The sequence below is a fragment of the Salvelinus sp. IW2-2015 genome, linkage group LG7 (assembly GCF_002910315.2).
Source record: "Salvelinus sp. IW2-2015 linkage group LG7, ASM291031v2, whole genome shotgun sequence".
Lineage (NCBI taxonomy): Eukaryota > Metazoa > Chordata > Actinopteri > Salmoniformes > Salmonidae > Salvelinus > Salvelinus sp. IW2-2015.
In genome coordinates, this window is record NC_036847.1 from 22,391,534 (window position 1) to 22,405,030 (window position 13,497).

Sequence of the window (13,497 nt, forward strand, 5' to 3'; positions counted from 1 at the left end):
AGACAGGAGTGATGGCTGCTGATAATGAGCCTCTGAACGACTATGTAGATATTCCATTTTTAAAAAATCAGTTTCCAGCTAGATGAAGGCCATGGTCATTGTATTTTACCAATGACAAAATTTGGCCAAAGGAGAAATCAGATATGGTAGAATTCCAAACACCACTCCTATCAGTTCACTGCCTCAGGATCCCAGAAGGTGCTAAGCCTGGGGGAACAGGTGTCCCAGCCTCCCCTCAAATACTGCTGCTCTGTGTAGCCTTGCCTAGAGGTTAGCTATGGTGCTGGAGGTCATGACCAGTCATCAGCAGAAGTCAAAGATGCAAGTTACAAGTTGCTTAGGGTAATTCCCTCCCAAGCAACCAACAAGTGGTCTCGTGTCACCACACCGGAGAGGTTTTGTTGTGCCCTAGCTGAAAAGAGTGTTGTGACTGAATGGAAAACTACTTGATTACATTGAGGTCACCCTGGCTTGATTGAATTGGAGCTGGGTATCCTGTTTAGTAGGCTGTTTACAGACACCTGAAATCACAGGAAGACATTATTTTGGCTGCTTAAGAGTGTTTGGTTTTCTTTTGGAGTGGGAACCCTGATGTTAAACTAGTTCAGTTTCTAATGAGTTTTTGCTGAACTAAAGTTGTCAAATCCACCCTTGACACATCAAGGCTAATCACCACAAAAACATAGACTAAGTCTTATACATTGCTTTGCAGTATGACTCCAGGAAATGTCATCCTGATCATAGAAATGTGTATAAAGGAATCAAGAGATCATTTAGCCCTGTGTCACAGTACATGTCTAAACCATGTGCAGAGGACATGTATATAAGTCTAAAGAGCAGACATGGGCTGGCGTGCGAGACCAGGTTTCATCAATAATGCATGAAGCCAGGAAACCGAGATAAGATGGGGTGCAGCCAGGCCATGATGACAAAACCAGCCGTTTCATGTGATTTACTGCCGTCACACCTGGCATGTACTTCTAAAACAGGTCTAAATAAAAATGTACAAGCAACCGGATAAACATGAATGTATTGTTTTTGACCGGAAGATGCACCTCTTCCGGTCAAAAACAATCCATACCTTTTTGTGGGGGTTGCTTGACCATTTTTATTTAGACCTTTCTTGGAAGTACATGCCGGGCGTGACGGCAGTAAATGATGATAGTTGCAGGCAGGGCAGGCATATTTGGTGTGTAAAAAACGTATTTTAACATTATAACGCTTGCAGAGCTGTCTAATGGGAAGATGAATAGAAGCTTTCTGGGCAGAGAGGAGATCTCGTCGTATTCATCGTCACTTTTGCCCAGATACTGGTTCATGCAACAATATGCCTGAATACTTAGCCTGTCATTAAACCTCATCATCATTGTCACGTAGTCTATAATCATTACAAACTTCCATGTGAAAGTGCCATTGTTGATAACGTTATGTGAAGCAAGACATTTATGATGACATATATGCAAGTCAAGCATTATAAGAGGGTAATGTTTAGATCCACTTAACACAGTTGGTATTAGTGCAGAGGGCCAGCACCAATCCGTAACAGGCCATCCATGACAAGCTCTCCATATCACCCAGGCCCCTAGACCCTATTCCTTAAGTCCCATGCCCATTGCCTGTGGCCCACTTCTCAGACAGTAGTCAGGCTCCAGAGACACACAGAAAGCCTTTACATTTCTTTCATCATGTCCCGCTACATTTCTGCCATGTGGGATTAATTGCATGTCTCGGCCCTGAAGGCAAGTGGTGTTTTATTGAAAGCTGTTGAATGGAATGTGTTTGGTTGACTAAGCAGTGTCAGTGGTCTTGGATAAACACAACACTGGAAAACTGGAATCAGTATTCCAGTCAATCAATCAATATCATTATCATCTCATGCATTAGTATACATGGACTTTATATAGTTATACGTGCAAATATTATTGCTACAGTATGTACAGGCTGGATCTCAATGGGACTTGATATGAGGATGGGTTGGCTATAAACATCCTTCAAAAAGTGAAATAGAATTTAGAAGTGACATAGAAGTTAGCGTTTAGCTCCTAGATCTGTGCATCTGGAAAAGCTTGTGGAGAGCTCTGTCCAGAGTGATAAAAATGGATCATGTTGAGAGGATTTGACATTTCCCACTGTCCAAACGTTAAATGTGGGCAAAACAATCACAAAACGCTCATTCAATTAAATTGGCTGATACTCTAAGTACACATTGGAAATTAATCCTCACATATTCATGCACATGAGGGCATTAAGTAAGAAAAATGTTCTTGACATTTTCTGCCCCACATAGAATACTCACTGTAGTGACAAATCACCATGACCCATCTAATGCTGAAAATGTAATAGCTACAACTGTCCTGCTCCTGGCAGCTGGTTCTGCAATCTGCACACATTGTCATCACAAATACACTAGACATCCTGCTGCTATAATACTGGCATAACAATGTCAGTGCACTGTGCCAAATACTGTAGGTCTCTGTTCACTGTGAGTGACATGCAGTCATGCAAAATTAATTGGATCCATTGAATGTGCATATTTAACATTAGATCATATATTTTTTTAATTGATCACATTGTCAGTGTTACAGGGCCTTTAAATCAGACCCCTTAATTGAATGATTGTTAATTAACATAATTAACAGAGGGTTAATTATGACTTTCCTATCCGAACTGCTTCAACTCCCAGCCTTTCATCCAAAGCCAAATAGAGACATTCAATCTCCATCTCTACCATCTCAATTTAAATTTTTTGGTTGTTGGTTTAGCTTTTTAGGCTATTTGAGATTATTTTATGTAATGAAAAGCGCTATACAAAATGTATTATTAGACTTGTCTGAGACAGACGCGGTATTACTGTCTGGTATCCAACACCTTGGTTTCCTCATGCCCTATGTTTCCTAGAGCATAAATGATTTGGCTACAATAGGAGTCACCTGCACCACGTCTCCTGGCTGACCCATGTTCCCTCAGGCTTAGCAGAAGCAGTGCTCTGAAAGAAAAGTCTGTAGTCTAGCATCTGACCCAGACGTGCCTTAGCTCAATGGGTTAGCAGCACATATCAATGATGTTGTTACGCAAACCAACCCAGCCAGACTTGGGTTTGGTATCAGGCGTTGCAGGGCAGGGACAGCCAAGCCAAAGCCCGGGTGGGTGTTAGCTAGCGTGCAGTATGGACAAACTGTTGGTCAGAGGTGCTCGCTTTGTGCTGGATGTCAGTGTGTGGATCTTGAGGAAGAAGGACTACATGCTAGGGATGATGAGCTCTGGACAGGGATGTGTCCAGACGTGTGTCCTCCCAGGGGAGCTCTACCAGGTACAGCAGCACTCTATAGATCAGTAGGACTTCATCTGGTCAACCCCTTTCTGTCATTTACAATATAGGGCTGTTTGAGGACAGGGCTGGTGGAGGTGTGTGTCTTTGCCTGCTTTAGTGTTACCTGTAACTACTATATGTGATATTGAGAATGTTTTGTGAGCCATTGCAGGTTGTATATTCTATATTTTAGCACTTCATGCCATAATTTGGTAGGTGACAGATTAGAGTCAGGTGTGGTGTTGATTGTTTTGGAAGTATGTGTATGTATTTTACGTTTTTAAATGCTACAAAAGGCTGTTGGGGAAAGAGTGGGGTAAGGTGAGCCAAAGGGGTAAGTTGAGCCACCCTTATTTCTAAGAAACCATACAAAAATGGTATAATTTGACCAAAAATTTAGGAAGATGTCATCATTTCATGGAGTCTGTGAAGGAAGAAATCACATGAAAAAAGTGGTAAGAAAGTTGGGTCCAAAAAATAGATTTTCGACAAATAAAATGAATTTATTGTGTTAGAGGGTTCATGATGCTTGTATCTAAACCAAAGTAGATCATTTTAAAATTGCTGTAAACCTCAGTTGGGGTTTCTATAAGATTCAGTATGAAGTTCTAAACCTAGCATGAAAGTGCATCCTTGTAGCTGTGTGGGCTAATATAGTCAAAACGTTTGCTTTGGGATAAATTGGGCCAATAGCCATGGGGCAAGTTAAGCCAATGGTTGAGCCCATGGCAAGTTGAGCAAATTGAAGTGTTTTCTTCACAGGCGTAATGCAAGGCATTATCGATTGGATATGAGGCAACAACAGGGCCTGGCCTATGTAAAAATAAAAGTACAGTGTTTGATAGTTGTTAAGCCTGTGTTAAAAGATGCTTCAAATGATTAAAAGACAAAAAAAGCGATGATTTAGTGATTTAGTTTAATTGTGTTTTGGAAATAAAGATAGACATGTTTTTTAAAGGTAGTGCTAATATTTCATTCAGTACTGAAATCTGCTTAAGGATCCGCCCCTTTTTTTAAATTTTCACCTAAAATGACATACCCAAATCTAACTGCCTGTAGCTCAGGACCCGAAGCAAGGATATGATATTCTTGATATCATTTGAAAGGAAACACTTTGACGTTTGTGGAAATGTAAAATTAATGTGGGAGAATATAACACATTAGATCTAGTAAAAGATAATACAAATGTTTTTTTTGTACCACCATCTTTGAAATGCAACAGAAAGGCCATAATGTATTATTTCAGCCCAGGTGAAATTTAGATTTTGGCCACTAGATATCAAATCAAATCAAATCAAATTGTATTAGTCACATACACATGGTTAGCAGATGTTAATGCGAGTGTAGCGAAATGCTTGTGCTTCTAGTTCCGACAATGCAGTAATAACCAACAAGTAATCTAACCTAACAATTCCACAACTACTACCTTATACACACACACAAGTGTAAAGGGATAAAGAATATGTACATAAAGATATATGAATGAGTGGTGGTACAGAACGGCATGGCAAGATGCAGTAGATGGTATAGAGTACAGTATATACATATGAGATGGGTAATGTAGGGTATGTAAACATATTAAGTGGCATTGTTTAAAGTGGCTAGTGGTACATTTTTACATAATTTCCATCAATTCCCATTTTTAAAGTGGCTGGAGTTGAGTCAGTATGTTGGCAGCGGCCGCTAAATGTTAGTGGTGGCTGTTTAACAGTCTGATGGCCTTGAGATAGAAGCTGTTTTTCAGTCTCTCGGTCCCTGCTTTGATGCACCTGTACTGACCTCGCCTTCTGGATGATAGCGGGGTGAACAGGCAGTGGCTTGGGTGGTTGTTGTCCTTGATGATCTTTATGGCCTTCCTGTGACATCGGGTGGTGTAGGTGTCCTGGAGGGCAGGTAGTTTGCCCCCGGTGATGCGTTCTGCAGACCTCACTACCCTCTGGAGAGCCTTACGGTTGTGGGCGGAGCAGTTGCCGTACCAGGCGGTGATACAGCCCGACAGGATGCTCTCGATTGTGCATCTGTAGAAGTTTGTGAGTGCTTTTGGTGACAAGCCGAATTTCTTCAGCCTCCTGAGGTTGAAGAGGCGCTGCTGCGCGGGGGGGTATGCCTTATGATTAACGAGACGTGGTGTGATCGTGGTGTGATCGATAGCAGCAGTGTATGTGCAACGTTTTAGACTGATCCAATGAACCATTGCATTTCTGTTCAACATTTTATATCAAGACTGCCCAAATGTGCCTAATTGGTTTATTAATACATTTTCAAGTTCATAACTGTGCACTCTCCTCAAACAATAGCATGGTATTATTTCACTGTAATAGCTACTGTAAATTGGATAGTGCAGTTAGATTAACAGGAATTTAAGCTTTCTGCCAACATCAAATATGTCTATGTCCTTGGAAATGTTCTTGTTATTTTCAACCTCATGCTAATCACATTAGCKTAGGTTAGCTCAACCGTTCCGCAGGGGACCCACCAATCCTGTAGAGGTTTTAACTTACCCTGATCAGCGGCTCAACTTACCCAATACCCGGTATAATTTGTGCCAAGAGACCACRTTTTTTTTTAGATAAGCTATATTTTCAAAACTGAAATGTACATGAATTCTGATTAGTTTCAGAGATACACAACATACTGAAATATATGTACATATCTTTGTTAGAAGGAATACTATGTTTCCCTTGACAGAGTGATGCTGAATGTAAAAAAATGTCTCAACTTATCCCACTCTCCCCTACAGAATTACTTCAAAACCTTCAGAACAACAAATCCTCTTTGGGTTACCTTAGTGCTAAATCCATGAGACAATGGAGTCCTTGTAATTATAAACCACATTAGTTATTATTTCCTTAACAGGATTAAGCTCTCTATCCTGTGCATTGACTTTGTTAAAAAGAAAGCCCTGGGCCTCCTGAGTGGCGCAGCGGTCTAAGGCACTGCACCGCAGTGCGTGAGGCGTCACCTACAGACCCGTGTTCGATCCCTGGCAGTGTCGCAGCTGGCCGCGACTGGGAGACCCATGAAGCGGGGCGTACAATTGGCCCAGCGCTGTTCGGGTTAGGGGAGGGTTTGGCTGGCTGGGATGTCCTTGTCCCATCGCACTCTAGAGACTCCTTGTGGCGGGCCGGGTGCACGCACGCTGACTTCAGTTGCCAGCTGTGGCCAATTCCTTTGTAGCTGCACTGTGGCCAATTCCTTTGTAGCTGCACTGTGGCCAATTCCTTTGTAGCTGCACTGTGGCCAATTCCTTCGCACATTGGTGCGGCTGGCTTCTGGGTTAAGTGAGCAGTGTGTCAAGAAACAGTGCAGCTAGGCAGGGTCATGTTTCGGAGGATGCATGGCTCTCAACCTTCGAGTCCGTACGGGAGTTGCAGCGATGGGACAAGACTGTAACTACCAATTGGATATCATGAAATTGGGGAGAAAATGGGTAAATAAGGTTTTACAAAAATAAAGAAAGCCATGGATCTGTCAAACGCCTGTCTCTGTCAATTTGTATTGACAGAGACAAGATTTCTACACAACTTAAATATCCTACAATTGTCATTAATTGCATTATCTAAGCAGGGTTGGTGTTGATTGACAGTATGAACAAATCCAATACTCAGCATTTACTTCCTGTACTCCATTGTAGATGACGGAGGGGAGACTCTGCCAGGTCCATCTCCTTGAAGACAGGAAACTTGAGCTGCTGGTTCAGGTACAGTACAATATCTTAAATAATTTTATGAGATTATTGTAACAGTACTTTAGTTTCCTATGAATTTCAAATAATTTGGACCAAAAATGATAATGCCCTCAAATAGATAGGCCTAATGCCCTCTTCAAACAATTTCCTATTCCACAGCCCAAGCTGTTGTCCCGTGAACTGCTAGATCTGGTGTCCTCCCATTTTAACCTCAAAGAGAAGGAATACTTCGGCCTAACATTTGTTGATGACAGGTAAGACACTGCTTATTTTGTAAGTATATGGGTGTTAGAGCATACTGTGTGTGTGTGCGCGTGCGTGTGGGTGTGCGCATGTGTGTGCGCATGCGTGTGTGTGTAAGTGCTTGCGTGCGCTCAGTGGTGGTCGTGGCTGTTTAAGATTAGGGAGGACAATGACACATTTATTGAGCATGGTCTTATTTCTATTACAGCATATTGGATGACTGTCATTCATATTCCATTCACAATGTAACATTGATAGGTTTAGGCTACTACATGATACCACATTTTTCCCTATACCCATCATGAGGTTGCTACAAACTAGCCTATGAATGAAAGTTTATAACGTAGGTGCACATGTCGAGAGACAAATTTGAGTAATCAAGGTGACAGACAGGGACACATCAAATACAGTCATCTAGCTGATCTAGAGTGTAATCATTAGTCCAACTATCACGGCTCAGGAAAAGACCCAGATGCAGACAGTTCGAATAACGGACGTTTATTATTTAAACAGGGGGCAGGCAGGGGTTGGTAGTCCAGGGCAGAGTCCGAAAGGTACAGAGCGGCAGGCAGACTCAGGGTAAGGACAGGCAGAATGATAAAAAAACTGGAAAACTAGAAAACGGGCTCAAGGAAACAGGAGTAAGAAAAACACGCTGGTAGGCTTGACAAGACAAACTGGCAACAGACAAACAGAGAACACAGGTATAAATGCACAGGGGATAATGGGGAAGATGGGCGTCACCTGGAGGGGGGTGGAGACAAGCACAAAGACAGCTGAAACCGATCAGGGTGTGACACCAACAGTTSCAAACGAGAGTTTCAGGTAGGTTTATCCCCGTTTCGTTCTGTGTGCTTCCTTTTAAGAAAAGTTTTTCAACAGAATCYGTGGAATGAATACACCCCTGATCACCCGCACACACAGTTCAATTTCATAGGAGCCACATACAAACAGCATCATAACTTTGCTCGCTGTATAATTCCTTCTCGCATCTAAGCGCTGTCCTCCTCTCACATTTTCCCTTCGCTTGTGGACTTCAGTGCATAACACAACAGCTGTCTGTGACCAGGCGAAAAAGCCTTTCCAAGCCAAACCTTTATATCATAACCGTTAACCGCTACACACAGCCTACATCGTTGTCACCATATTAGCTAACGCCATAGTCAACATAGCTACTAGAGCTAACGCATTAGTAAACCAATTACAATCACACAGTACTGTGTACAGCAAGCAGTTTAGCAGTTACACCGGCGGGCCGCGGTGGCAATAAATTAATAAAACCGAAAGCTTACCTTGACCTTGAGTTCTATTGTTGGATAGCCTTAGCTAGCTAACAAAAATAAATAGCATTCCTCTCTGTTTGAGCCTGGTGTTTGAGTAGGCTAAATTAGCTAGCTGCATTAGCTAGCTAAGTAAGTGAAAGTAAACGTTATTTTTTTTTAAATACAATGAAATCTCTCTCTGGTGCTTCTCTTTAATTTTTAAAGAAATAAATTAGTTAAAAACTGTTCAACTAAATTATTTCTCTCTCTTTGAGTCAACTACTCACCACATTTTAGCATTGCAGTGCTAGCTAGCTGTAGATTATGCTTTCATTACTAGATTAATTCTCTGCATCTTTGATTGAGTGGAAAACATGTCAGTTCATGCTGCAAGAGCTCTGACAGGTTGGAGGACTACCTCCTGAAGTCGTCATAATTATTGTGCAAGTCTGTGAAAGGGGGTGAGAACCATGAGCCTCCTAGGTTTTGTATTGAAGTCAATGCACACAGAAAATAGCTGTCCTCCGGCTACACCATGGTGCTACCCCAGAGAGTGCTGTTGAGGCTACTGTAACCTTCATTGAAAAACAGTGTGTTTTAATCACACGTTAATATATTGRCGAGAATATATTTAGTACGTATATGTTTTATCTATTTACATTTTTTTGTGAAATTCACTGAGTAGGATGGTCCTCCCCTTCCTCCCCCGAGGAGCCTCCACTGATAAATGTATGCATCTTACCAGTGCTGTTTGTTTACTTAACACTTTTCTTCATTGTCTCTTGCAGTGGCCAGTGTAAATACTTGCAGTTGGACCGGAGAGTTCTAGAACATGACTTTTCTAAGAGGGCTACTGGGCCTATTGCCCTCAACTTCCTGGTCAGGTAGTTATTGCACCAGGTCCATATCTGTACCACATATCTACCAGTAGGGCACTCCTGTTATTGATTTAAGATGATAATGACGGCAGTAGTTTTGTTACATTAGGGAATATCTAGTAGTGGGTGATGAGATGTCTTACTGATTATGCATGGAATATGTACTTTAGAATTCAATTCAACAAATAGTCTTTGAAACTTCTTTGTACGTATCCCTGCAGGTTTTACATCGAGAGTATAACACTGCTGAAAGACAACGCAACGGTGGAATTATTCTTCCTAAATGCAAAAGTTGCCGTCTACAATGTAAGCTACTTATCTTATTCTGCTGTGTGTTGAGATAAATGGTGATTCACCATCTCATTGTCCCTCTTTATAAACCACCAAACCTCAGTCTGACTGTGGCCGTGAGACACTGTTTTGTTGGAATGAGATGAGACAGTCAGAAAGAGTAGATTGCTGTTTAGTCCAAGATAATTCTATTTTGCTGAATATGTGTTAGTCATAGGAACCGAGCTCAGATACAGACATCTGCAAAGTGTCTCAGCAGCCCATAAGTACATTAACACATTTATGATGATGCTTTATTTCTTACAGGGGGATATAGAGGTGGAAAGTGAGAATGTATTCAAATTAGCAGCAAACGCCTTGCAGGTTAGTTTCTTATTTGCTTGGGATTTGTACTGTATATTAATTGGCCACTCTAAAGCATACATCTTCTGACATGCTGTTTTTATATCAATTCAGGAAGCAAAAGGGAATTACTCAAGGTAAGGACATACATTCTAATGAGTATCGAACACAACAGCTACCTAAGCAACAAGACAACATTACACATTTAGCAAAGACTTTAAATATTGGAACTGGTTTTCCAGACAAAACAGTAAAATCAATGACAGCGAAGACAGTTATAAGAGGGAAGGCAGAGATGTTGTGTATTGTGAGGCCTGCCACGGTATGTTGAAACCTCACACAGGCCTTCGAATGAGTATCATACCACTGACAGCTCGGCCAAGGCTACTACAGTCTGCAGGGCTGCATTCTAACATCAAAGCTCTACCACCTTTAATAAAGCGTCTATTGCAGGAGCAGCACCCTCTTTACTGTCAGGGAGCATTCTGTTGGAACCATACTGTAGACAGAGAATTATGGAACACTGTGGATCTTTGTCTGCATTTACACCTGTCTCATTCCAAATTAACAGAAATTACAGGGGTTAGATTGCCAGAGAACGGAGCTTCAGTTAGTTCATTATGAAGAACCTTCCTCTGCATGTGGCCATGCACCTGGAACATGTCTGCCAATGAGGTTTCTGCACCTGTGGGTCAGGTCAGACAGTCTGACTAAATAGGGGTGATATCCTTTAGCAGCTCAATCCAAGTTGTTTGTACTTTAGAAGACCTCATTGCACTGGTTTCTCCACATAATTTCTGTATGGTAATTTGCTAACTGTTATGTACAGAATATTAGTTAAATGCCTGGTGCAGACAAAAACGTGATTATCCTGTGTTTTATATACATTTCCACACTGATGTTTTGGTGGGATAGAGTTTTGGCCTGCCTGGTGAAATTACCAGGTGATACATTAGTTAATAGACCAATAAGAAAGTGAGTTCCAAACCTTTCTGCCAAGAAAGCTAGTTTTCAGTGTTCCCCTCCCCACAGACCACTCCCAGACAGTCCTAGTAAAAGTCTTGCTTGAGAAATGCTCTTTGCTAAGAAGCTATTTTTGTTTCTTCTGGAGAGAAAAAATTATGAAAACAATCACAGTAAGGTACTTAACTGTTACGCAGATACTATTTGATATTGAGATAAAAACGTCTGCATTGGGCCTACAGTATATTGTATTTCACCATCCACATTCTGTTTTATCATTATCATCAGCGATGAAACCACCAGAATAGATCTGAAGAAGCTCCCAACTCTTCCCAACAAGGTGCTAAAGGAGCACCCATCACTTACATACTGGTAAAATAACCTTGAATATGATGTGCATCCTTAGTAACTTTTTAGTTTACAAAACTGCTAAATAAAAATCGTTGCAAAAGAAATGTTATAGCAGACAATGATTTAGGATGTATGATGCATTCCTGAGGGAGGAGGGATGCAGCCCATAACTTCGAAGTTGAAGGTGTCATCATCATACATTTTTACAACATTTATTATAGTGAGGATCGAGTGATAGAGCACTACAAACAGCTGAAAGGAGTCTCCCGCGGACATGCCATAGTGCAGTGAGTATTGGAAAAACAATGATCCCTCATTCCCCTCACACACTCCTGTTTACCACAAGTCATAAGATTGAAAACATCAGGCCCTTTCTCTTTCTATCTCTTACTCCCTTTCTCGCTCTCTGTTTTCTCTCTCAAATACTCACTCGTTACTCTCTTGTCTCTCTTTTTTCTTATCTCCCTTACTCTCTCTCACACTCTCCTTTTCTCGCAGCAATAACCCAGTTCAGTTACTGTCTGGCACCTTTAACATATCATGCTCTCATTGTCCTGCACCATCTATAATATCCCTGGCAAACCACCTTTTGGAAGTTAACGAGTGATTCGGGGATGTTACTATAACATAAAGTTATTTTATTTCAGGTATTTGACTCTAGTGGAATCCTTACCCACGTATGGTGTTCATTATTATGAAGTAAAGGTAATAATACAGTATATTGCATTATGCACACAACAACATTTACATTTACATTTAAGTCATTTAGCAGACGCTCTTATCCAGAGCGACTTACAAATTGGACAACAGCTGTGTACTGCACTTATACATCCTAATAAATACAATTATAAATCAGATTTCTATAAGGGAATGGATGTATGCAGTTCAGTCATGGAACTATGCTTTTGCCTTACAGGACAAGCAAGGTATCCCATGGTGGCTTGGGATCAGCTACAAAGGAATTGGCCAATATGATTTGCAGGACAAATTGAAACCAAGGAAGGTACAGTTATTTGTTTGTTCCCATTTGTGTTCTTCTCTACTTACAGTATGGAGGAGTACAGGATTAGTTTTGCATTAGATATTTTATTGGCAGCGTACAGCGGTTGTTTTGCAGTATAGCCTTTACAGGCATATAGGAGATTCATTTTGCAGATGTCTGCCTGCTACTGTAGTATTATACCTGACAGCGCTAGGAGCTTCAGCAGGCTGTTTGAGGAAAGATGAAAATGGCAGGGATAAAGATGCCTCCAGCACGTAGCACTATCATGGTTCACTAACCTCTCACACACATTCGTCACCTATTCATCTGATCGGGGTTAGGCCTTCAATACAGCTGAAGAAGGCCAGACTTGAATATATAATTGATAACAAATCTGTGATCAATCCCTTTTGGTAAACATTACTTTGGAGGCCTGTATTTATAATATTTCTGTCTATCACTTATAACAGAGGTATGCCTGCTCAACTTTTACCAGATCAGTTAATACATGTAGATCTATTCATCATTCTGAGAGTCCTACATAAAGTGTCAAGTGTGTAACCCGCTCTTCTGGTTCCGTGGATGTTTTATATCTTGCTGTTCTCCTGGACAAACACCAAGCTTTGTGGTCTGCCTCTACATGATCACGGTGTTAAGTTAATGATCTATGTGCCTATGAGTTTGAACACGGAGAGAGAAGGAGATCTGGTTGGGCAGACATTTAGTGTTGAGGGGAGGGAGGAGGGTGTGTATGTGATGTCAAAGACAGGAAGGCAGGGTACTGGGCGTTACCCTTCAGAGTGCTGAGAGTACCTGAGGAGACATGTTGGAAGCAGAGAGGAGGAGTTGTTTGTGTTGTTTGAGCTTGACAAAAAGGATTAGAGACAGCATTACTTTAGAAACAGGATTGTTCACTTACTGGACCTCTACTGGTAAGAGATAAAGCAACAGTTTTACATATTGGATGTTGACAATAACATTTTGTTAAATGAAAAATAACTTCATATATGATGATATCATGCTTTTTTATGATGTGATTTGATGGTTGCACAATTTGGGTTTTTTCTGTCCCTGATATTATGCAATAGGTACAATAGTGTTGGTAAATGTTACAGATTGGCTACAGAACTAGCTATAATAGGAGAGAGAGGTGTGGATTATAAAATCCAACCATTAGTTTGGGTCTG

The 13,497-nt window shown here is 41.1% G+C and overlaps 1 protein-coding gene and 1 long non-coding RNA gene across 2 annotated transcripts in view; one reads left to right on the forward strand and one right to left on the reverse strand.

Annotated features, from left to right (window-relative positions):
• The window catches only part of LOC111966606 (uncharacterized), a 34,746-nt gene that overhangs the window by 14,057 nt on the left and 7,192 nt on the right, over positions 1-13,497 (reverse strand). The gene's annotated exons all lie outside the window — the stretch shown is intronic.
• LOC111966605 (FERM domain-containing protein 4B-like) overlaps positions 1-13,497 on the forward strand; it is a 30,432-nt gene that overhangs the window by 5,867 nt on the left and 11,068 nt on the right. The window contains exons 2-11 of the mRNA XM_023991403.2: positions 6,945-7,010; positions 7,158-7,252; positions 9,292-9,387; positions 9,603-9,687; positions 9,979-10,035; positions 10,129-10,151; positions 11,266-11,349; positions 11,550-11,615; positions 11,976-12,033; positions 12,245-12,331. Of these exons, the coding sequence (XP_023847171.1) occupies positions 6,945-7,010; positions 7,158-7,252; positions 9,292-9,387; positions 9,603-9,687; positions 9,979-10,035; positions 10,129-10,151; positions 11,266-11,349; positions 11,550-11,615; positions 11,976-12,033; positions 12,245-12,331 (717 nt within the window). The remainder of the gene's footprint in view (positions 1-6,944; positions 7,011-7,157; positions 7,253-9,291; positions 9,388-9,602; positions 9,688-9,978; positions 10,036-10,128; positions 10,152-11,265; positions 11,350-11,549; positions 11,616-11,975; positions 12,034-12,244; positions 12,332-13,497) is intronic.